At 49.5% G+C, this 25,415-nt stretch overlaps 1 protein-coding gene across 2 annotated transcripts; it reads right to left on the bottom strand.

Moving 5' to 3' along the window:
- Positions 1 to 3,447: 3,447 nt before the first annotated feature.
- C1QTNF2 (C1q and TNF related 2) lies at positions 3,448 to 25,408 on the bottom strand. Of its 2 annotated transcripts, XM_059174209.1 has the most exons (4): positions 25,296 to 25,372; positions 13,887 to 14,051; positions 8,192 to 8,444; positions 3,448 to 4,219 (listed from the first exon to the last, which is right to left on the bottom strand). In XM_059174209.1, the coding sequence occupies exons 3-4, from the start codon at positions 8,433 to 8,435 to the stop codon at positions 3,606 to 3,608; spliced, it is 858 nt and encodes a 285-aa protein (XP_059030192.1). In that variant the 5' UTR covers positions 8,436 to 8,444; positions 13,887 to 14,051; positions 25,296 to 25,372; the 3' UTR covers positions 3,448 to 3,605. The 2 variants fall into 2 exon arrangements, with proteins under 2 accessions (XP_059030192.1, XP_059030191.1); XM_059174208.1 differs by lacking the exon at positions 13,887 to 14,051 and having other exon boundaries at positions 25,296 to 25,408.
- Between the last annotated feature and the right edge of the window lie 7 nt (positions 25,409 to 25,415).

Raw genomic sequence — 25,415 nt, forward strand, 5'->3', positions numbered from 1 at the left:
CAGCCATCTCTGCAATTTTGAATGTATGTGAAATTCTTCCACTGAAAGTGTTAGGAACACACGCAGCTCTTGTGTTTTTATTTTTTCTCTTCCCCAGTGTGCAAGGTCATGGCCGCATAGTACTGTAAGCCAGAGTCTCTTTCTCTTTTCTCCCCCTCATTTGGCTCTGAATCTAGAAAACAGCCTAGAGACCAGAGTGGCTCTTCCAGCCTCTAAGCCTAGGGCCTGGAGGTTTGTGCAGTAGACGTTCTCCCCCTAGTGGAGGGAGTGAAGATGACAGGCAGGAAGTGAAGAAAAGAGTTTCCCCCTCCAGGGCCTGGGGGCTGGGGTGTGATGCTGCCAGGATCTGTGGCCTCTCTCACCTCACCCTAATCACAGCACAGTCAGATCCCATCTTTACTTAAAACTCTGCTATTTTGTACATCGTAGAGCTTCTTTGCATTTTGATTTATTAACATATTACATTGAAATATTATTTATATTACTGAGGGTTTTGGCAGCCCCTGAAATTTTGTGCCAGAGGCAAGTGCCTCACTTGCCACCCGCCCCCAGCCATAGTTCTAATCCAGAAGTCAGCCCTGAAACACTCTGCAGACACATGACCTGCAGCCTCCCTCACCTGTCAGGTGAACTGGAGGCCGGGCCAGGACCAGGGCTGGCCTGTTCAGGCAGCACGGGTCCAGTGTTCTTTGCACCATAATAACCAGAGCTGCACATTGCTGGCTTTCTCCAGAAGGGGATGGTGACAAAGACTCTCTCGTGGCCTAAATTCTAGCCACACTACTTGGAGCAGTTGTCTGGACTAGGCCTGTCAACCTTGACCTATAAAGACTTGAACGAGAACATTACCATAGTTTCTAATAGCTCAGGGTCGTGTCCTAACTGTGACCCTAAGTGCCTCCTTAAAGTGACTGATGGAAAAAACTCAAGGCAGCCCAAAAACAAACAAACAAAACTGTATTGTTTGTTCCAGGTGGCATCTGAAGACAGTGTCTCCCAGGCTCTGTGGGAGGGTAGGAGCCTACTTTGGATAAATACCCTTAGCAAATGTAGGTGGGTTTCATGTGGACCAACCTTTTCCTCTGTTTTGTAGTTCTTTACTCCACTGACTCCAGAGAACCCCTCATCCCTATTCCCTCCACACCCCAAAACACCCAGTCACATCTGTACAAATTGAAGTTGGGTTCAGTTCATGTTGGATGCTTTTCCCTATTGTTAGAGTGATTATAATACTGATTAAATCTGTCTTTACCACTTTGATGAGTATCAGCTTTCTTTGTCTTTGACAATGGGTGCCTTTCAAAGTGTGTCCCTTATGAGAAAAGACCCTGGGCTCAAGAGCAATTTCACTGGGGAAAGATGCACCCCGTTCTGGGTCTTCATCAATGCCTACAAACGGAAAGGCCTAAAGATAGGCCTTGTTGGCTGAGGCCCATGGCAAGCAGCCAGAGCCAGGAAGAGAGGCTGGTGCCCCCGTGTGGCTGGGAAGGTCCCCTCCTGGGAACACCTTCCTTGTCTGGACCTCCATCCTGCCTTCTCTGGTCCTGCCTCCTCTGCCTGAGGACTCCCAGTGGCTCCCCAAGGAGGCAGCCCCATCAGAAGTGTCAGGAGATGAACCAGCCCTCACCCTCACCAGCAGGGGGCTACCAGAGTCCCCCTCAATAGTGTCACCTGTTTCTGCCCCACCTGTCACAAACCTGGTGCTCCGATCTCATAATCTCCAGCAGCCCCGGACCACAGCTAAGGAAGACAACACCCCAGCTCTGGGTCCTGCCAGGTCTCTGCCTCTGTCTGCCCCATCCCCCACAAAGAGGGCTAAGTATCCCTTATCATCTCCATGACCATCCCTGGGGAGTCCTGACAAGGGCACATGGGTTTAGGTCAGGTCCCAGAAGGGGCAACCACAGAGCTTTGGGCTCCTGCCCAACTTGCTCAGGCAGGATTTATAACTCAGATTACCAAGGGTTAAGTCAACTGCCTTCAAAGGAGTAAATCCCTGGGGGAAGGAAGAGGAAGTGGCTAAAGATGCTCCTTAAAAGTTGTGGGTGGTTTTTTTTTGTTTTTTTTTGTTTTTTTTAAAATAAAGAAAAAGGGAAAAAGAGCTCTTTTCAGAAAAAAGATACCCTTACTCTCAGAAGTTGGCCCCTTCCTACAGGGCTGATGGCAGCACCACAACCCACGCACTAATCCACTTGGGCCCACACCCCTTCCTGGGTTACTTAAACACATTCCAATCTCACACTTTTTGTGGCCCAGAGAGAATGGAGCTATTTTAAGCAAAACCCATTTTATTTGTGGAGGGGGGTCCCCACACCACAGGCAGCCTCGCTGGACCCACATTTCCAGCTAGAGGTCAGTCAGAGTAACCTGCCAGCTCCATCAGAAAGTTCTTTTCGGTGATTGACTTGTGGGTCCCTCTCAGCACCAGCCACTTTGTACTGGATTCTCAAATCCCTCAGACCCCTACCCTCTGGAAATCCCTGAGGTTGGGGGCAAGATTCATTTCTATGCTATTCTTTCCTGCCACATTAGAGCCGCGGTTCTCAGGCATGCGGGGATATCCTGGAAGGTCTCCCTGATGGAGAAGCGGGCCTCCCTGTGATTTGTAACTAATAATAAAGTCCTTAAGTGTGAGGCTGAGCAGATCCAAGGTTATCCCCATATTGATATCATGCTCACTGTTGCATTTCAATAAGCTGCCTGCAGCCAGCGAACTCCTCACCACGGCCTGTGAGATTCTGTGTAACACCCGGCTTCACACCTCATGCCTCCTGTCTCCTGTCTCGCTTCACCAGTCCCTCTGGCCTTTAGCCAGTCCCTCAGGTATGTCGCACTCTTTCCTAAATCGAGATCTTTGCACTCACAGCTCCTTCTGTCAAGAGACCCCTTCTCCCAGACAAATTATGCAAATTATGCAGACTGTGTAAAATATGTAAATTATGCAAATTATGCCCTCTGCGTCGTTGGAATTCAGTTGAAAACCAACTTCTTCCTGGTACTCAATGGGAAGGCACTTAAGAGAGCCTCAGGGAGTCAGGGAGGGGGAAATACTGTGTTTGTGACCTACACAGAAGTGACAAGCTGTGTACCCACATAAAAACTCACTGAGCTGTCTGCTTCAGATTTGTAGACTTTATGTAAGCAGACTTCAAAAAGATGAAATCTAAAAAAAGAAGTCACTTTCTTCCTCATCTCCTTATTATTAAAGCAATAAATAATTTCTATTACATTCGACCATGGCACGTGCATCTCTACCCAGGCATGGTAATCATATGCTTTGATTATTTATTTGTATATTGCACCTCCTACTAGAATAGAAGTCCCACAAGGACAGAGCCTCTGTCTGTCTTGTTCCCTGATGCACCTTCTAGAACACAGCATGATGCCTGTCACACAATAGATACTAAAAAAAAAAAAAAAAAAGGAGTGAATGGTTAGGTGGAAGGATGAATAAAAAAGCTTGGATTTAATGATGAAGGGGAAAATGGGCAGAGGAGGAATGTCCAAGGCTGGCAGTTCCCACACCCACCAGGCAGAGAGCTGAGGGATCTTGTTCTAGAAGTCCAGGAGCTTGTTCCCTCCTTGGAGCCCCAGCACCTGCCTGTCTACACTTCATTGGGGTTGTCCTGGTCGGCATAGATAAGGAAGCCCGTGAAGAGGCTGTCGGTCCAGTAAGGGTCGTAGAAAAGCCCATTCTGCTCTGAGTAGAAGATCTGCAGCCAGACCTCATCACCCTGCTTCAGAGCCAGGATGGTGGAGCCCGAGGCCACATCGTGATTGCCCGTGTTGGCATCGAAGGTCCGGATGCGGTACTGGCCGTTGTGCACCAGGCCGATGGCCAGGTGCTTGTTGGCCAGCGTGATGTCATAGGTGAAGTAGTAGATTCCCGGCACGCTGCAGACGAACTTGCCACTGGACGTGTTGTAATGGCCACCCTCGTTCATCAGGATCTTGTCAAACTTGATGGGGAGCCGCTCCCTCGGGTAGCTCTTGGTCACCGCCACTGAGAAGGCTGACTTGGCGTGGCCGCTGCCGCAGCTGCAGGGGCCTGGGAGGCCCGGCTCCCCCTTCCTGCCCTTGGGTCCTTTCTTTCCTGGTGTGCCGTGCTTCCCTGGGGCACCACTGACCCCCTTGGGGCCGCGGGGGCCGGCCCGCCCAATGGCCCCGGCTTTGCCCTTTGGTCCTGGCTTTCCCCGGTTACCTGTCCGGCCAGGTGGACCTGGAAGACAGAGCAGCTGGTGTTAGGGAGGGACCTTCACAGAACTAGGCAGAGGCTGTGGGCCTTGCTTTCCATCCTTGGAGCGGGAGCCTTTGGGTGATGGAAAAGGCAAGAACCTTTTGGAGTCACATAGAAATGGGAGCAAATCCTGATGATGTAACCGGGGCACCTCTCCCCATCTTATCTGGAATATAGGAATGGTGGTACTTACCTTTCAGAACCACTGTGGATCAGGACAAAAAGAATAACTTTTTTTTTTTTTTAAGATTTTATTTATTTATTTGTCAGAGAGAGAGAGAGAGCAAGAGCGAGCACAGGCAGAGTGGTAGGCAGAGTCAGAGGGAGAAGCAGGCTCCCCGCGGAGCAAGGAGCCCGATGTGGGACTCGATCCCAGGACGCTGGGATCATGACCTGAGCCGAAGGCAGCTGCTTAACCAACTGAGCCACGCAGGCGTCCCCAAAAAGAATAACTTAAAAGAGTTTGCCCCTTTCCCTTTTCCTGTCTTCTGGGGAAGAGTCTGGTTTGTCTGTCAGATCAATCCTTGGATGGGCTGTGGCAGGAATGGCTTGACGAAAGAATGGGAAGAAACTTCTTGACTTCAGCACACTGATCTTGGTACACGCCCTGCCTAGTGCACAAGGTCCCTGTCCATATGGTAAGAGTTTTAGTGTAGCATTGCTCACAATAGCAAAACTAAGAATAACTAAATGCTCATCCAAAGGAAAACACTCAAAAATTCTGCTCTGCCCATACTGTGCAATTCTATGCAGGAGTTAAAACAGTGAGGCAGATCTATGTGCACTATATGAGGAATTATCTCAAGTATGCTGCTAAGAGGGAAAAGCAGGTGGCAGAATCTTTTTTGTTGAAAGGAAACCACACACTAACTAGTTCTATAACCATGAAGTTGCAGAGGAGAATGGCTGGCCCACAGTCAACACTCTGCGAATATAGTTGGCATATCCTACAGAACATTCCCCGAGTCACGTTTTCCTGTAGAATGCCCCTTGGTTTTTAAGGTCTATATTTCATCAAATGTACATTTCTCTCAATAGAATATTGTTTGGCCAATGATTATAGAGTACACATGTCTATTTATGTCCCCTAAATTCAATACAACCTTTTAAACAAAACAAATGTGGTAAGGATTTGAGTCACATCCAAACACAATGGTATAACGGGTACGATTGGTAGACTGGGAGAATCAGGTGCAGATGTTTGAGAAGAGTGCTGAATGTCAGTCAAGGGCCTGCTTCTGAAGGTGGCTGGTGCCAAAAGGCATGCTGGCTTTATTGTACACAAGGCGACTCTGTGCTAGTCCCGAAATGAATGATCAGAAAGAAACATTGTAGGCGTCTTGCATTCTAACAACGTACTTTGCTTCTTATGTGGATATAGGTAGGCACTTCACTGTGTTTTAGTTTTGAGTAAAGATGTAATGCATTTAAATTCTTCCTATTTTAAGAAATTGGGAAACAGATTACCAAATAGCATTTTCTCACTGAACATCGAAGTGGCTGGCAAAGCCTGGTGTTACCACACACAAATGTAAATTATGTAGAAAAAGGCCAGGAAGGAGACACATCTAAGCAATTAAGAGTAGTTACTTCTGGGAAGTGAGGAGAGGATGAGGAGGGTAGGAATTAAGGAGGTCTCTTGTTTTATTTGTATGGTTTGGATATATCACAATGAGAATGTATTATGTATTACTTGTAATTAAAAATCTTTTAAATGCAGAAAAATTAAACTAAGATCACGAAGCCGTTCCATGAAAAAATGAAAAGAAGCAAACCTTATTGCCTTAATAGTGGCAGAAAGGACTGTGAGGAGGAATAAAAACGGAGCCATGGGGTACTTGGGTGGCTCAGTGGGTTAAAGCCTCTGCCTTCGGCTCAGGACATGATCCCAGGGTTCTGGGATCGAGCCCCGCATCAGGCTCTCTGCTCAGCAGGGAGCCTGCTTCCTCCTCTCTCTCTGCCTGCCTCTCTGACTACTTGTGATCTCTCTGTCTCTGTCAAATAAATAAATAAAATCTTAAAAAAAAAAAGAGTCATTTTTGCATTGGAATTTTATGGGGGAATAAAGGAATTTCTGAGGAAGTTCTACAGTGTGTAATGCGGTGTGCCTCTTTCCTGAGACTTTTTTGAGGAACTCCAGGCGAAGCTGATTTTACCTGTCAAGACTCTTCTGGAGACGGATCTGTATGTGTATGTGAGGGGGAGGGTAGTTGGGTGGTTGCTACTGGTCCTAGGATGGCCCAGCTTTACTGGTCAGGACTCTGCACCTCTTTACACTGCCTTCCTTGCTATGTGGTCCTAATTCTCAGCAGAGACTCCCTGCATCACTGGAGAGATGGCGAAGAGCAGCCCCCGGCCTACATCCTCATACTTCTTGATCCAGGAGAAAAAGTCAATAGCTGAGATGCCCTCTCACCTCTGGGACCGGCAAGATAAATGTCAAGGGAAGCTCTCTCCAGCCCTGCTTGGAGCCCAGGCCCAGACTGAAGCTACCACCGAGGTCAGGGAATGTGACACCATGACACCTAGCGCCTGACACACTGTGAGACCTCCCCGAGTCAAAGCATTGATATAGTTATTTGGGGAAAAAGGTGCCTTTGTAGGACTTGATTTGGTGTGGTGGGAAAAGGTCTGGATTTGGAGTCCACTCCTGGCCTGTTCCATAAGCTCAGCATGTCAGTGAAGGGGTGACTACCATTTACCGTGTATCTACCTTGGGACTGAGGCTTCCCGTCATATGTCATCTTTTTCATACCCGGTGAGGTAAGTTGCTGTCATCATCTCTATTGTAGAGGTGAAGCAATTGAGGAATGGAGAGAAGGTAACTCATTTGCCAAAGCAGGTATGCAGGTCTGTGTCCCGAGTTCTGGTTCTTGCAGCCATGATGTGCTGCTCTCAGGGGAACCCCCCTGACTCTCAGTTTCTCCATCTACGGTATGGGGCTAGTACTTCCTTCACAGGATGGTATGGATGGCCAGTTGAGCAACATATTCATAATCGCTTGGTCAACGTTAAAAGTCATTATGGCGCTCCTACTGCTTAAAATGTACACGTGGGGATGTTTGCTGAGATCAAGGGCTCTGAGACATAAGGAAAGGGCCTGGAGAGACTATTTGGTCTGTTTGCTGGCTGCCTGGCTTCTCCTCCTTCAGGGAACTGCCCTTCATGACTTCCTGTGGTCACACCCAGCGGCGGGCCCATGACCCAGTCCTGGCAGGTGGTCCTAATAGTCAAAAGGATTGGTCCGGGATCTGTATGTGATTTGGGAAGATTCGTCATCCTGAGATTTGCTCTGTGGATCAAGCCATGAGGAGGTAGGAGCGAGCCCAGTGGTCCCATTTCAAAACTCTTAGCCTTTGTGACAACAAAACCAACGCACTTGAGAAGCAGAGCCTTGACAACACATTTGAGCTTCTGGACCCAGACGTTGAGCTTCCCAGCTGCATGAGCCATTAAATTCCATTCAGGGCTATAAATTGAGTTTCTGTCACCTGCCACCAAAGGAATTCTGAGTAATATATCGGGAGACTTGCCTAAAGCAACTCAGCAAATCAATGCGGCAGCTGGGGAAGGAACACAAGATCTGGTACCTACTGTTCCTTTCAGGAGAATACACGGCTCTGTTTTTTTTTTTTTTTTAATTTATTTGACAGACAGAGATCACAAGCAGGCAGAGAGGCAGGCAGAGAGAGAGGAAGGAAAGCAGGCTCCTTGCTGAGCAGAGAGCCCGATGCAGGGCTCGATCCCAGGACCCCGAGATCATGACCTGAGCCGAAGGCAGAGGGTTAACCCACTGAGCCACCCAGGCGCCCCCACGGCTCTGTTTTTTAAAGAGACATTGATTCGGTTTATAATGAAATGGGATTACTTTCAGTTTTTATAACTAAACTCCCTCTGTGTCAGAGGATGTCAACCCCCGGTGGGAACAGGAGGGGCTGGTGCCAGGCCTCTTACCTTCCTCTCCGCTGTCTCCCCGATCCCCATCCTGGCCATCCTGGCCATCTTTTCCAGGAAAGCCCATTCTTCCTACCATTCCTGAGGGCCCTGGGGCTCCCGGGGGTCCGGGTGGGCCCTGGGGGCCAGGCAGGCTGCAGACAAGTTGAGGGGAGCCCTTTTGGAAGTCCCTGCGGGCGAAGGCTCCAAGCAGCGGGTCTGCCGCACAAGGGAGGGCACAGGCCAAGAGGACCCAAGGGATCATGGCGGTCACCTGTGGGAGGCAGAAGAGCTGTAAGCAGGCAAGTCCACTGGGCTGACTGGTGGGCAGGAGAAATGCAACCAGAGGAAGAGGAGGCAGCTGGGAGAAATTCCATTATTATATTTTTCTTGCTCACTCCTACGTCACATACAAGTAGCTGGACAGTGTCGTCTTACCTTGAGGACATATTTGGGTGAACTGAGTCATGCACCTAGAATATACTTTGGAGAGGTCTTGGGGGCAAGGCCCTCATCATCAAACTGTTGTCCTTTGGAGGAGCTGAAACGGAGGCAGGACCTGACAGCCCAGTCACACTGACTGGGAGGAGCCATGGGCGGAGAGAACTGAGCTATGATTTCATTCCAGTACGTGGTACAAGCAGCCAGTTCCAGGGCAGAAATACTTCGCACCGTCAGTGATGATTTGTGGCTCTGGCTGCTTCTGTAGGGGGCCTCGGGGGAGCACCAGGTGCGAACTGAGGCTCCAGTTCCAAGTCAAGTTGCCCCACACCTGAGCAGCCCTGGCTGCACCAGGAGCTGCCTGGGGGCCAGGCGTGGGCTCAGAGCGATCCGTACATTACTAACTCGCAGCATCCCTGCCACACAGATACTGGCAAGGGAGGACAGGCTCAGAGATGTGAGCAACAAGCCCAGCTCATGCAAGCAGCAAGTGGCAGGGCTTAGGTTTGAACAAACTGGGCAGATACAGAGTTTGTGTCCTTTTGCTGCCGGCAATAACGCATACTTCTTTTTTAAGTGAAAAAAAAATTAAGTGAAATAATACACTTAACATTGTTTGTGAAGTCAAATAATACTCTAAGTCTTATAATGAAAAACTGTGGTCTCCAGCCCCACCTCTCCTTAACCTCACACCCGACCCCATGCCCTTTTAGCTATCTCCTCTGGCATTGATATCCATTAATAGATAATATGCTAATACTGAAGGGTCGGGGGAAGGGTAGGAGGAGAGGGTGAAGGGGACTCTCTGCTGAGCAGGGAGCCCAAATCAGGGTTCAATCCCAGGACCCTGGGATCATGACCTGAGCTGAGGGCAGATGCTTAACTGACTAAGCCACCTAGGTGCCCCTCGAAAAAACTTTTTAAAGTAAGTATTAGGCTTCACGCCCAAAGTGGGCTTGAACTCATAACCCTGATATCAAGAGTCACTTTTTCTGCCAAGAAGGCATCTACATGGCCAACAGACACAAGAAAAAGTGGTCAACATCACTTGGCATCAGGGACATAACAAATCAAAACCATAGCGAGATACCACCTCACACCAGTCAGAATGGCTAAAATTAACAAGTCTGGAAACAACAGATGCTGGCAAGGATGCGGAGAAAGGTGAACCCTCCTACACCATGGGTGGGTATGCAAGCTGGTGCAACCACTCTGGAAAATAGCATGGAGGTTCCTCAAAAAGTTGAAAATAGAGCTACCCTGTGACCCAGCAATTGCACTACTGGGTATTTACCCTAACGATACAAACGTAGTGATCTGAAGGGGCACGTGTACCCGAATGTTTATAGCAGTAATGTCCACAATAGCCAAACTATGGGAAGAGCCTAGATGTCCAACAACAGATGAATGGATAAAGAAGATGTGGTATATATACACAATGGAATACTATACAGCCATCAAAAGAAATGAAATCTTGCCATTTGCAATGATGTGGATGGAACTAGAGGGTATTATGCTGAGTGAAATACATCAATCAGAGAAAGACAATTATCATATGACCTTCCCAATATGAGGAATTTGAGAGGCAGGGCAGGGGGGTTGTGTGGGTAGGGAGGGAAAAAAATGAAACAAGATGGGATCAGGAGGGAGACAAATCGTAAGAGATTGGTAGGGTGCCTGGGTGGCTCAGTGCGTTAAGCCTCTGGCTTTGGCTCAGGTCATGATCTCAGGGTCCTAGGATTGAGTCCGTGTCAGGCTCTCTGCTCAGCAGGGAGCCTGCTTCCCCCACCCTCTCTGCCCCCCTCTCTCCCTCTCTCCTGCGTTACTTCTCCTGTTTTATGCATCCCATGTCTTTCTCTCTTTAATTAAAAAAATTTTTAAAAATATTAAAAAAATATTTTATTTATTTATTTCACAGGCGGAGATCACAAGTAGGCAGAGAGGAAGGCAGAGGTGGGGGGAGGAAGCAGGCCCCCTGCGGAGCTGAGAGCCCGATGCAGGGCTTGATCCCAGGACCCTGGGACTGTGGCTGAATCAGTCAGTAGAGTATGTGACTTTTTTTTTTTTTTTTTTTTTTTGTATTTTGCTTTCTTTCTTTCTTTCTTTTTAATACACAAAGCAGAGGCTTTAACCCACTGAGCGACCCAGGCGCCCCTAATTAAAAAAAAATTTTTAAGGCTTCAGTTTGGTGGCATATATCCTGTGATAGCTTCCTGAAAAGTAGTATGGGGAGTAATTAAAAAAAAAAAAAGTTTCAAGTCTCTGGGTACCTGGGGCTCCTTGTTCAGCAGGGGGGCTGCTTCTCTCTCTGCCTGCTGCTCCCCCTGCTTGTGCTATCTCTTTCTGACAGATCAATAAATAAAATCTTTTAAAAAAAATAAAGATGTATTTATTTATGAGAGAGACAGAGTGAGAGTACGGGGTGGGGCAGAGGGAGAGAATCTTAAGCAAACTGTCTGCTCAACACGGAGTCTGACACTGGGCTTGATCCCACGACCCAAGAGACCACAACTGGAGCAGAAACTGAGTCGGACATTTAACTGACTAAGCCAGCGTGGCTCCCTGAGATGATGCACTCCTAGACCCTCACTGTAAAGATGCAGACACTGAGGTCCAGAGCAGGAATAAGCAACTTGACCATGATCTCTCAACAAATTGGTTCAGTCACTTCACAATCAACGGCCTTTCTCCCAAGAATGAAACTTTCTAGGCATGGAAATTTCCTGCCATGGGGAGAGCTCCAAAGGATAGCTTGCTTTGTGACCCCGGGCAAGCCCTTTTCCCTCTCTGGGCCTCAGTTTTCCCACCTGAGTAAGAAGGGGTTTGAACTAGGTCAGCAGTTCCCACATTTTGGCGTGGATCACCTCACCTGGAGGGCTTGTGCAAACCCAGATTGCTGGGCCTCGCCCCCAGGGTTTATGATTCAGTCAGTCTGTGCTGGGGCTAAAGGATTTGCATCATTAGTGACTCTCCGAGTGATGCTGCTGCTGGTGGTGGTTCAGGGACCCACTTTGAGAACCATGAGCCTAGATGGTCGCTCAGGTTTCTTCATCTCTGATGCTGGGCCTTCCAGGCTTCGGCCTGCCCTCTTGCAGATATGTAAGCCTTGCTGGCTCCACTCTGCCTGTGAGGCTTCTGGCTACCTAGCCAGAGCCTTCCAGCAATGGGTGCCAGGGTGCTGGCAGGTCTGGGTCCTGGAGTTCGAGCTTTGCCCCTGGACCTTCAACTTTGCTTTCCTTCAGACCTTGTTTTGCCCTAGTTCTAGGAGCCTATTCAGACTGCTGACTCTACCTCCCCCCCAACCCTCTCTGGCATGTCTACCCCGGGAAGAGATGAAGGGGAGAGAAAATCAGGCCTTTGCTGTCAGGGAGACGAGGGAATGCCAGAGCACAGTACTGCCCTGGACCTAGGGGCCTGTTTGCATTCCAGCTCCAAGGCTCACCTTCTTTGGATCTTATGTGATTTCTCTAGGTGAGTCTCATAGAGGTGCCCTGGCCAGGTAGTACTGTCATAGAGGTAGCCCCTGGCCAGTGACTGCTTTCAATAACATTACATCATATAGTAACAAAATTACTATCTTTTCAATTTCTTTGACCCTGATTAAGCGGAGAAAACAATTTCAATGTGGTGATAGTGTATCTTTAATGCCTCCCTAGTCCTTTCTACTACCCCTTTTTAGCCAAGAGCACTGTCATCCATAGCAGTACGTACCCATTCTTAAAGCCCCCCCCCCGCCCCCAGCCCCAAATATGCACCGAGATCTTGGGAAGCCCCAGACAGGAATATGGCACCAGGGGCCCAGGGAAGAGCATCTGCTAGGACGTAAGGAAGGCCTGTGGCCCCACATAAAGAAAGAGACTTGGATGGGGGCACAGGGGAGCTCTGGGCATCCAGTCCTCTGGAGAGGGGGGAAAGCAAGACTTAGTGGGTGAGTGTACGAGAGTGTTACAATCGAAACTTCCACTGGGCACCGGGACTCGTGAAAGGCTGTATGCTAAAAGGAGTGGTCAGGCCAAAGCAAAAAACGGACAAAGGAACAGTGTGAGAGGCTTTTCCGTGATTCTTGGCACTCATTTCAGATCAAGGATTTTAAAATGTGGCCCGTGTCACTGGCACGGAGAAGGAGAACCGCCACCCCTGTGAGGCCTGTGTGAAAGGCTGAGACACTGGCTGGTGGAAGAGGGAAGAGAGTTCGGGAAGGGGCTGACTCCCTTCTCGCCTCGCTGGGAAGTGGAAGGTGCCAGACATTCCCCAGCAGGAGCCAGCCTGGGCCAGAGGGGTCTCTGGACAGAAAGGGAGGAGCCACAGCTGCGATAACCACGCAGGGCAGACCCCAGAAAGCCAGAAGCCGAGGGCGAGGACTGGACTTGCCAGTGAAAAGAGAATGTGTGTGGCCCACTTCAAGGCTGTTACAGTCCAAGTCCAATATGGCGGCTCCAAGGAGCCGGCAAAAGGCCCCCACAAAAGAGGTAACTTTGATGTCTGCCAAGCCGAGAGAGCAAGAGCAGTCTCTGCCTAGACGCATGGGAGAGCCCTCCCGCTGCTGTCCCCTTACCTCTCTTTCCTTCAACCTGGAAACAGGTGAGCTAAGAAAGGGGGCACATGGCCCTGCTAGCTTCCCATCTGGGCTGGGGGACAGGAGGAAGCCTCACCTGTGAATGAAGATTGAAGATGTGATTCCCCGGGAGTGGATGCCAGGGCCTGGGAGGTCCCTCCCTGGCTACATTATGAAGGGGCAGAGGAGGCAAAAATGTGTGTTTCTGGGGTCACCTGGGCTCCCCCTCACTGGCCTGAGTGACAGCAGAGGTGGCAGGCAGACCTGGAGAACGTGGTGAAGTGTCATGTGCGTGATGTACTTTTGAAGAATTGTGTCCTTGACCCTTCCAGGTACCAGGCATCTCCATCTCCTTCCCTGGTCTGCTTGACAAGAGTCTTAGAAAACTGCCACTGCTCCGTGTGAGCTGTGATACATCTGGGTGCCCACAAGAGAAACTGACTCCTCAAAGCAGGTTTGAAATGGTCTGAAAAGTTGCCACCTGCAAACATTTTGGACCAGGGAGAGGGAGGAAGGAAGCGGGTGGGGGCGAGTCTTCTAGGCAGAGGAGGTCCTGCAAACAGCTAGATGAAGAAAGGCAGGAAGGAGAGACAGCTAGATGAACGAGGAAGGAAGGAGAGGAAGCATCTGCTTCGGTTTACGAGCCCCCTTTTCTCTTCTGATGATCACTCTTGGCCACAGAGCCCAGCAAGAGGGAGGAAGGTCTGCCGTCCAGCCTACCTCCGCTGGCACCAGCCTCTTTGGACAACAGGGGATTCTGCTCAGTGACAGCTGGCCCAGGGCAGGCCCCAGCGGCTGGGTGGAGTCGTAGGCCTCTGGAACAAGCACCGAGGAAGGGATTTCTCAGAGCTGGAGTCTGGCGGTTCCCGCAGTCCGAGCCAGGAACTGTTTTGGAAATAAAGGCGGGGAGACTAGATTCTGGAGGGAGAGAGAGGCTCCTTGCCTCCAGGGCACCTCCAAGAAAAACAAGGCTGCAAAAAATTTCTGCTCCCAGCCCCAGTACCCCTGCTCTCCTGCCCTCCCAAGTCTGGCCCCAGGCCAACTCTTCACACTATGGTGGTGAGACAAACTGGGTGTTGGGGGCTTAGAGGGGAGCCAGAGCCCAAAATCGTCCACATAGGTTACCTCTTCCAGGGTCTTTTAAGTAAATTTAGAAATGGGGCGCCTGGGTGCCTCAGTGCATTAAAGCCTCTGCCTTCGGCTCAGGCCCTGATTCCAGGGTCCTGGGATCAAGCCCTATATCAGGCTCTCTGCTCAGCAGGGAGCCTGCTTCCCCCCTCTCTCTGCTTGCCTCTCTGCCTACTTGTGATCTCTGTCCGTCAAATAAATAAATAAATAAATAAATAAATAAATTTAGAATAACATACTTGGGGAGGTCCCCAAGGGACCATCCCCTTTAGTTACAGACAAAGAAACTGAGGCAGAGGTAAATGGACTTTACTAGATGCCCACAGTGTTCCAGGCACTGTATGAAGCTCTTTACATTAATTACTTTATTTGAAGTTTATAATAAACTCTGTGAAGGTGGTAAACTTACTATGCTATTTTTCAGAGGAAGAAACAGGCTCTGCAAAGTGAAATGATTTACCTAAAGTTACACAATTGGAGCGATGGTAAATCAATTGAAATGATTTACCTAAAGTTACACAATTGGAGCACATTCAAACCAGTGTCTGAGGGGATCTGAAGACCACACTTAATTAACTCCACCTTGCGCCCCTCTCCTGCTATTTTTGTCCTGTTTTATACAAGAGGAAACTGAAGCTCAGGGAGGCTAATTTGCTCTTATTTACACAACTAGTTCATGGCAGAAGTTATATTTGAACTTGGGTTTGGCTGACCCTAATGCCCAAACGCTTTCCATTATGTCAGCATTTCTTAGATTTTCATCCTAAATATTCTGAATCACAGAAAAGACTCTGAAGCATTTGCCAAAGCCACATGCAACAACAGAGAAATTTCTTTAAAGTCAGTTTACACAGACATGCGAGCGTATGCGTGTGCACCCGCACACGCACGCACACACACACACACACACACACATGTATATATAATACATGACTTTAAAAATGTAGATGTGATTTTTTTTCTCCCTCAGGATACTTGAGTAATCGATGCTTAAGGAAAACCTCCTAACCTTTGAGAGGCCCACACTTGGATGAGGGGCCCCCGTCATGGGCCCTGACTTCCACAAGCCCCTTTGGAGAATTAATGGAGTGTCCCCCATTAACATGAGCAGAACCGAAAGACTAGGGTGCACAAAGCCCATCTCCATCCCCAGCAGCTCATTCCTTGCTTTGACCCAGCAGGGCCCCCCTTCCCCCACAGTTACTCCCCAGTGAAGCCAGAGGGCCCGTTCAAACAGAACTCCACCACATCACTTCCTGGAGGGACTTACTCCAGTTGTTGCTGGCTGTAAGGGCAACAAACATCAGAAATCCTGACGTGGCTCACAAGGCCCTAAGTGACCCGGGCCCTGCTGCCACCACTGCACCCCTGCCAGCTCCCCCTGCCTCTCTCTGCTCCCTCCCCCAGCTATGCTCCTTCCGGCCACTGCTCTAGTCTGCCAGCCCAAGAGCCCCACCCTCTAGGCTAGCTGGCTCTTTATCCACTGTGTTTCTGCTTAAAGGTCACTTCCTCCAAGGCCTTCCCTGAGGCTCCCTCTTCCCCAGCTCCTTGTCTGTGCCTTTTTAGCCCAATGATGCACCTGTGTTCACTGGGCTAGCTCTCTCCTCTGCTTACTGGGCCAGTTTTCTCTCCCATTAAAATGGAAGCCCCATGGGAGCAGGGACCCCAGCAGACCTGCTATATGCCCACGCCTTCCAACTTCCTTGCCCACAGTGGGTATTCAAGAAGCATTTGCCTCATTGGGTGCCTGGGTGGCTCAAAGGGTTAAAGCCTCTGCCTTCAGCTCAGGTCATGATCCCAGGGTCCTGGGATGGAGCCCCCGAAGGTTCTCTGCTCAGCAGGGATCCTGTCCCCCCTGCCCCCCCCCCCCCCCCGGCCTGCCTCTGCCTGCTTGTGATCTCTGTCAAGCAAATAAGTAAAAATCTTAAAAAAAAATAAAAAAGCATTTGCCTCATTAATGAGTGAGATATGCACTCTGCCCTCAAGAAAGTCCACAGTGAGGAGAAAACAAGGCAATGGCCTAAATCAAATGAATCCTTGGATCCAAATAAGTTTTCTCAAAAAAAAAAAAAAAAAAGAAAAAGCAAGTTTTCTCCCTTTTGAGGTTTTTCTAACTCAAAGCGGATCTAATTCTAATTCCTCCTTCCTTTTGGCCTTCTAGAGCACAGGCTCCCCACTCCAGGCATGGCACTTACAGAGTATTTTATACGCAGTAGGTACTCCATAAATATTTGTCCAACTGATCAGAGCGGGGGAAAGTATCGATCCTTCCTCAGCTTTTCAAGAACTATCTTAGTTCCTGGGACACCTGGGTGGCTCAGTCGGTTAGGCATCCAACTCTTGATTTCAGCTCCAGTCATGATCTTGGGGTCATGAGACAGAGCTCTGTGTCAGGCTCCATGCTCAGCTCGGAGTCTGCTCAAGATCATCTCTCTCTCTCTCTCTCTCCCCCTCTGCTGCTCCCCCTGCTTGCGCTGGCACACTCGCACATACTCTCTCTCTCTCTCTCTCTCAAATAAATAAATAAACCTTAAAAAACCAAAAATATCTTATTTTCTAAATTCTTTCTGGTGGGAGTTGAATAAGAAGGCTGTGACAGTCTTTCTGCTGTAGGGGGAAAAAAAAAAGTTAGTTGATTAAACCTCCAAAATGAAGTCATGAGGTATTAAACTTGGAAGTTCTTCAGTCTGGTTTTAATCTGTCCAGTCCCTGGGCTTCTCACCTCTCAGTTAAGTAGCTAATGATTCATAAATACTCATATTCTAGGAAGACACTGGCTAATGAGCCCAAGCCTGAAATCCACTGTCAGGGCAAGAGCCTTCCTCCTCCTATCTGCCTTTGGCCCTCAAGACACGGCCCCTGATTCATTTCCAAGGCCAGACTGTGATGCAAGAAGGAGCAGAAGTGGGGACACCAGTGTCTTGCTGACTATCCCTGAGTGTGGTCTGCTGGCAGAAACTCCAGGGCCACTTGTCCAGGCTGGATGCTCTCTTCTGAGCCATCCTGCCTTGGAGACTAGAAGATCTCCCTTATGCTTAAATAAATATGACTTGTTGGTTATTGGGTGATGACACAGTGGCAGGTAGGGTGGTGTTTAACTCTGTGATTAGGAGCTATGGGAAACCCACCCACTTAGTTTCCCCATCTAATGGCAATAATGGTTTAATCACCTCACGGAGTTTCTGTAGGAACAATGAGATAACCTCCTGAAAGCTTCAAGCCCAGTGTGTGACTCAGTGACTGCTCAGCAGTTGGAGAGAGAGTTCTGCCTGAAATACCCACTAGCCCTCCCTCCTCCCCATGAAGCCCACAGACCCTTGCCTGCCTCATCCTTCAGGGCTCAGATCTACTACCATCTCCTCAGAAGGAAATGTCTGGTCATGGAACCAAGAGTACCTCGCCCACTCCAGCTAGTTTGCTTTTCCTTCCCAAGCACTTGGACCGAGCTGTGATTTTATAGGTATTGGTGTCTTGACCCACTAACAGTGTGCTTCCTCTGGCATGGAAGGTCCAGGAAAGTGAGTCCCTGCCTGTCTTGCTCTTGATCATGTCATCAGACCCCAGCACAGTATCACCCCCCACAAAGGAGTGCTCAGCTCAGAGCTGTTCCTCAGCCTTGCACGAGACACCCCTTGTAATAAAAGGGTAACAGGATCAAAACTTTCATTTGCGGGCGCCTGGGTGGCTCAGTGGGTTAAGCCGCTGCCTTCGGCTCAGGTCATGATCTCAGGGTCCTGGGATCGAGTCCCGCATCGGGCTGTCTGCTCAGCAGGGAGCCTGCTTCCTCCTCTCTCTCTCTCTGCCTGCCTCTCTGCCTACTTGTGATCTCTCTCTGTCAAATAAATAAATAAATAAATATTAAAAAAAAAAAAAAAAAAGCTTTCATTTGCTTTGTGCAGATGACAAAGCCACATTTGGCCAATGAGGGAGGCACAGCGAGATGACTGGTCTTGGACCGGAAGACGGGGGTCCCAGCGCTGGTTTTATAACTTATTAGGTATGTGACTGTGGGGAAGTCATCTCTTACCCCAGCTTCTACTTCTGCACCTATAAAATGGGGGTGGTAACACTCATTCTGCCTCCCTTCTAGGGCTGTTCTGAGACTCAAACAAGATAACCAACACTGTGAGCAAATAGGATACAAAAGTTTGCGCCTTGCTGAAAATTGTAATTGCCCTGTATCACCTACCCCTGAACTAACAGCAAGCAGTCCTGACCTCCCACTAGGAGCCCCTGGAGTGTCTGGGGAGGCCGGTTCTGGCAGGGGGCTGCTGATACCTGATTTTGACCCAGCCAGCAATTTCCCCAGATTTTGGAGTTAAAGGGGAAGAGCTGGTGGCTGCAATGGTGTGCAGCTCTCTTGCAGATGAAGCTCTCTGAACATTCCCTTTGATGGGAGCGAGAACTTCATAATGAAAAATACCCCTTGCCCTCCCTGGATTCCAGGAAGCAGATTGGAAACAGCCCTCTCCAGCTTCTCTGAAAAGCTGACAGCCTGCCTGGAGGAGAGGGGCTGGCGACAGCTCCTCATGTAAGGCTCACAGAAAAGTCCCCTTTCCTGGGATTTGGAAACACTCCAGTAACCCAAGTCTAATACAGAAGATTAAAAGGCAAGGGGCCCACTTGCCAAGAGGTTCCAGAAACCATCCAATCTGCTACTATACTCCCTGCCTCTGGCTGGGTATAGAAAAAGAGGCACAAGGACAAAGCGTGACCCAGTGAGATCCCAGAAGCGGGGATCTCACAGGGTTTACGTCAGCAAACACTCCTGAAGGCACACTGGAAGTCGCTATACCGTCCGCTATATACACCCAAACCTCGACCAACCGACAAACTCGGCATGCGAGGTGCTGTGCTGGACACGGGGCCCAACCCACAAGGCCCCAGCTGCTTCGTGTTGGATCCCAGCTGCCCGTGCAATGAGGGCTCCCAGCCACCCAGCTTCGAAGCTGCCCACAGCTGTTTCCAGCACGCAGACGGAGGACCGCAATGAGCCAGAAGAATGCAGCTGGTGTGCCAGATGGGAGGGGAAGGAGGGAGGCCTGAGGGTGTTCGGAGCCCTGTATCCAGCTTGTTCTGGGGGGGCCAACCCCTAAGTGGCAGCCCAGAGGTCTGGGGAGTGTGTTTGAGCGGCACCGTCCAAGAGTCACCATTTGAAGTGGGTCTCAGTGCCATGTTAAAAAGGTAAAAAGAAGCCGTGAAATTAATTTTAATGTTATGTAGCCTTATCTCTCTCAAAGATCATTTCAATGTGTAATTGATGTAAAAAGGATTAATGAGGCATTTTGCATTTGTTAATCAGCACTGAGAGCTGGCAACCCAGTGTGTACTTTCCCCTCGCAGACCGGCCGTGTGGTGGCCGGGATTAGCTCTAAACCGAGCCACTTGAGTTGAACTAGCTGAACTCGCCGTGGGACCTTTTACAATTTACTTATTCTATTTCCCTCAGCCTTGTCCTCTCCAAAATGGGCACAACAATACTACTACTACTGCCTTGGAAGGTTGTTAGGAGGACATAATGTCCCTAGACAAGACATGGCCTGTGGTGAGGGGTACAAAAGCACGAGCTATGATTACTGCATTATTTCTTATCCTTCCAAAGATCAAACAGGATGATGGATGTTGAAAGTAAAGCACGGTACAGAAATCAAGACCTTGTTCAAAACTGTAATTCTCACCAACTGCAGCTGAACTCATGAAAAGCAGTCCTGATTTCTGAGACCTGTGGCGTTTCAGGCGGAGGCCCCTGACTACTTCTCTTTCTCCATTTTCACTTAAGCTAGCTTGCTTTGTGTTTCTGTCACTTGCCACCAAAAGCCAGGAGGCTTGGCCTTTGCTCCGGGCCTGGCATTGCCTCCTGAGGGAAGGACGGGGGTGACTGTCTTGGCCCCACACCGCTGAGACACCTGGTGTGTTCACGCTCCATAAAGCACAGACAGGTCAGTCAGTGGGACAGTGCTTAGCTCAGCCGGTGACAGGAGGCCACATGGGCTACCTTGGCTTGGTACCAAGGCTCGGCACGTGGATGCCCATAAATGGTGCCACTTATTGCCTCTGAGGCCAGACACTGGGATTCTGGAGATGAAATGATGTGGCTGCCACCCTCACAGGGCACATGTTCAGGTTATACTGAGGGTCTAGCCTGGCCCACTCGGGTGCCCAGGATGGAAAGTGAGCCTTGAACCTCCTTTCTCTTTGAATCAGGCTCTCTTTCCAAAGAGCATCCAGGACCATGCAGAAGGCAAGGGAAGGGAACTGTGGGGTGAGATGATCCCTTGGAATGGTATAGAAAGGGCCACATTTGAAGACCCAGGAACTGAGGGAGGGAAGAAATTCTGAACTCTGAAGGGCTAGGGAGCAAAGGCTAAGTTTGCCTGGACTTCTCTGAACTGCTGGTCTCCATGGAGCCTGTTTCAGTCAGGCCCTGACAGACATTCAGGGTACTCTAAGGATTTGACACAGGGCTGGCCTTCGAGAAGCACAGAGTTGGTCTGGTGCTTAGGATTCATCTTATAGATAGATGTTTGACCTCTGCTATTGTACCACCTCTGGGCCTCAGTTTTCTTGTCTGTAAAATGGGCAAAAAACATATTGTAATGTCTTATTTAAGCCACCTGGATTTGAAATAGCATGACAGAAAAATATTTCTTCTCTTTACGTGTGAAATCTGAAATAACTCAACCCCTGCCTCCCAATTAAAAGTTTGTCAAGAACCTTGCAAGGCAGCATGACTTACAAATTGTCAACTGTGCTTCCGCGAGAGCCACGAGACAACGCTAGTCTAGTAGGTGAGCGGAAGTACCTGCGATCCTCCAGCAGGCGAAGTTTGAATGACACCAATTTGAATAATTTGAGGTCTTTACTCCCTGAGCAATTAAATTGCTCATACCTCCCTTATAGAATAATTGTGCATATCAAATGAGATGATGCAGTAACTAGGCACCAGTAAGCACTCCGTAATGGTCGTGTTATTCTGACATAATGAAAATAGGTGACAAGCATGTGAGATAGGATATAACGGGAGGTTAAAGGAGCAGACCTGGTTCTGCCGTTGCCTCATCTGTAAAATATGAGAAAGGTGAGCTAAGCGGTTGTGACAACAGCTCAAACGCAGTTTTAACAGCTGATAGGGGTTGACAGCAAGGCAACAAACGCTAAGGGGGCATTGTGTTTGTTTAAATTTGAAATTGTTGCCAATGCAAAATGTGGGAGATTTTAAAGTCAAGATTTCCAGGCACAAGCAACGGAGTCTGTGGCTCCCGCAAGGTGCAAAACGCTCTTGCCAGCCCCCGGCCTTCCTGCCTTCTGCCTGAGCTCCAGGTCTCCACCTGCTGAAAATACCGACGGCTGGTCCATGTCTCTCCCGCCTTCCAGGACCTGAAGTCCAGAGTTGGATCTGCACACTGTTCCTGGCATCTAGAACCCAAGCCAGCTGTTCTGCAAACTCACCCTGGGGCACATTGAGGAGTCCCCGGAGCAGGAGCTGAGGCATACCCAGTGCCCACGGTGCCAGAGAGCTCCATGGGAGCCATGTATGGAGGGTGCGCCTGTCTGCCTCGGGTACAAAAGGAGGACGAGGAAAGGCAAGATGGACAGCACTGGCCCACTCGCCGGAGAGAAGACTCCTGGGAACCTTGCTTCCAGCGAAGACGGCGCAGAGGCGAGTGACAGTGACCACAGCATGACAGAGCTGTACCCACCCGAGTTGGTCACCAGAAGGGACCTGGGAGGGACTGAGCATGGGGGCAGCACTGATGACTGTTTGACAGAGGAGGTGAGAGGCGAAGGTGTCCAAGAAAGAAGGGCCTTGGGGCCAGAGAAGAGATGGAAGCCGACCAGGAGCCGGTCCTCAAGCACTGGGAGAAGCAACTGGGCTCACCAAAGAAGTTCAAAAGTCATCACCATAAACCTAATAGCTTCAGCTCTTTTAAACAGGTTAATAGAAGGTTGTTGGAAAAGGCAAAAAAATTTTTCAACAATCAAGATCTTTGGGTTTTCTTGAGAATCTAAGGGATCTGGCAACATTTGGCAAGGTGCAAATAGGCTGCCTCTTGGAGTGTTATGGGCTGAAATGTGTTCCCCCAAATTCCTATGTTCAAGTCTTAATCCCCAAAACCTCAGAATGGGGCAATATTTGGAGGTTGGGGCTTTGAAGAGTAGTAAAGGGAAATAAAGTCATATGGATGGGCCCTGTTGCACGATGACTGGCATCCTCATAAAGAGATTAGGACACAACACACAGAGGGGTGACCATGTGAGGGCCCAGCAAGAAGGTGGCCATCTGCAAGCCACGGAGAGAGACCGCAGAAGGAACTAACCCCATTGTCACCATAATGGTAGACTTCTAGCCCCTGGAACTCTGAGGGAATAACTTTCTGTTGTTTAAGTCATCAGGCTGTGGGACTTTGTTATGGCCTCCTTAACAGACCACGACGCAGAACCTACATTCCCCATTGTCCACAGCACTTACCACTCCCTGATGGCATGCATTCTCCTTACTTTTGGGTCATACCAACCCCTGTCAGCATCTGAGTTGGCAACCCCTGACCCGGAGGGAAAGGATGTTCTCCACCTATGTTGTGGGTTCTTTTTTTTTTTTTTTTTTTAAAGATTTTATTTATTTGTTTGACAGAGAGAGATTACAAGTAGGCAGAGAGGCAGGCAGAGAGAGAGAGAGGAGGAAGCAGGCTCCCTGCTGAGCAGACAGCCCGATGTGGGACTTGATCCCAGGACCCTGAGATCATGACCCGAGCCGAAGGCAGCGGCTTAACCCACTGAGCCACCCAGGCGCCCCTATGTTGTGGGTTCTTAATTCAAAGCTCGACCTTCATTTTCCCCTTTTGCTCTCCTCACTGTTCTGTAAGGCTGATGCTATCGTCCTCACTAGGCTGAAGAGAAAACAGGGCTCAGAGAAGTGAAGTCATTTTTTCCCAGGTCCCAGCTGGGAGGGGACCCAGGCCTGCTGACTCAGGGTGCGGGGCTCCTGTCCCTCTTCCATGGGCTTGGGCATAGAACCCACAACATAAAGCCTTAAAACACAGCAATGCACACATCCAAGGAGGCTTATTTTCTTGGAAAAAGATTTGGCGCAGAATTCCTTTCAAAAGTATATCTAGAATAGAATCTGAACTGAAATCTGCTTTATGCAGGAGTTCATCTCACGGAGGCAAAACCCAGTTGGCAAGCCTCTGACTGGGAGGAAGGGTGAGGGAGGCTGGGAGGGTGTCCACGGACTTGTGAGCCTATGCTGAACTTTCAGGAGCAGAAAGCAGCAGAGACTGGCACAGGAGGAAAGAAGGGTCAGTCCCCTGCGTCCAAGCAGCTGAGGAGGAGTAGCAAGATAGGGAAGAAGAGGGGGGTTTGCAGAGAAGGCAGTCACTTCCCGGGGGAACTCGCTGAATATTTGATGGAGGCAGAATAGCTTCTGAGAGGACCCCAGACTTGTGACACAAATCTCCACTTACTCGTGCAGTGACAAACTATGACACTGTTATGAGAACAAAGTCAGTCCAGACATGCAGACGGAAAGACGGCCAAGATACACCAAGTGAAAAAGGCATGTTGCAGTATGGAATGCAAAGTATGATCTTTTTTAGTTAAAAAGGACAACACACACACACACACAATAACTTCTGAAAAGACACAACTTCTTGATAAATGGGTTTCCTCTCAGAATTAGGAATGAGCTTTTACTTTTTACTTTATCCCTTTTTGTACTGTCTAAATTTCTTATGATGAGCACTGTTAATTTTATAGCATTTAAAACAAAAGGTGACCCTGACCTTTAAGTATTAGAAGACAGGCAAAGCTGGTGTCCCTGCTAGGAGATGGAGAGAAGCCGGACACTGGGAAGAAGCCAAGACCATGGTGCACTTGCTGTGTTAAAATGAAGGGTAGCAGTGATGTTCTAAGGGTGCTGGAAGAGTAACGTGTGTCTAGTGGATACAGTTACCAGATAACAGAATAAACCAGAAGAGAACTGTGTAAATGGGGGAGGGGGCAGACTGGGAGGAGAGGAGACGACAGACTTTGAACAAGGCTAACTGAGCACCAGCCTTGGGTTGACATATATAGGATGTTGTTGCTATTGCTGCTGGTTCAGTGGGGGCAGGAACAGGGGGTCCCTGGGAGATGGTGGATCTAAGGGGGTAGATTTTGAATGGTTCCAGGTAGGAGAGTTTTGTGATCGAAGAGCAGAGGAGGATTGTGCAGAAGTTGTGCAAATGAGGACTGGGAGACCACCGGGGGCCATAGCGATCTTTCAGCGGAGAGATACAGTCCTGGAATAGGACCATGACAGCGGGGTTGGGGAAATATGAACAAAGTAACTAAGACGAGGCTTAGAGACAAGTAGTTTTGGGGAAGGGAGTTGAAAGAATGGCTGCAAACCTCAACTTACCGCTTAGTACCTTTTGAGCTCAGTTTGCCCGTTTAATAATATATTTAATTAAAGAAGTGCTGTGAGAAGTAAGTGAGATCAGGCTCTCCGTAAATACGAACTAGGATTGTTAGCTCTGGTATTGGACTCAGACTCACCAGGGTTCAAATCCCTTTACCACCAGTTACTAGCTGTGCAACCTGAAGCAAGTCATTAACGTCTCTGAGCCTGGTTCCTCTTTGGCAGGGGATAACCTGTCATCATGGAAATGAAAAACACACCAAATGGCTGGCAGAGCCTGCCACAAAATAGGCGCTCAATAGGCGCTCAATAAATGGTAGTGGTGTTCCTATCAACCGTGAAGCCACTTAGCACGGAGCCTGGCGTACAGAGAGCACTCAGCACATGTTAAGTCATGATATAGTTCATAAGGCAGAGGTCGGGAGCCAGGAATCCCGGAGCTGGCCGGCCTGCAAAGAGGATAAGTTTGCAGCACTCGACCTCCCACTCTCGCAGACCCCTGCCCCGGCCTCAGCACCACGGAGCCCTCCCCTCCCACCTGCGCGCTCCCCGTCGGCCGGCGGGCGGCGGAGGCGCTGCGCGGGGAGCGCACGGACACTCACCCTCGCAGCCTCGGCCACGTCCAGGGGCTTCCGGAACCGCGAAGCTGTCCGCGGAGCTCAGCGTCCCGCCTCCTGCCGCGGCTGCTCTGCGGGCGCCCGCCCCAGGCATACTTTTCCCAT

This window comes from Mustela lutreola, chromosome 5 (assembly GCF_030435805.1).
Source record: "Mustela lutreola isolate mMusLut2 chromosome 5, mMusLut2.pri, whole genome shotgun sequence".
NCBI lineage: Eukaryota > Metazoa > Chordata > Mammalia > Carnivora > Mustelidae > Mustela > Mustela lutreola.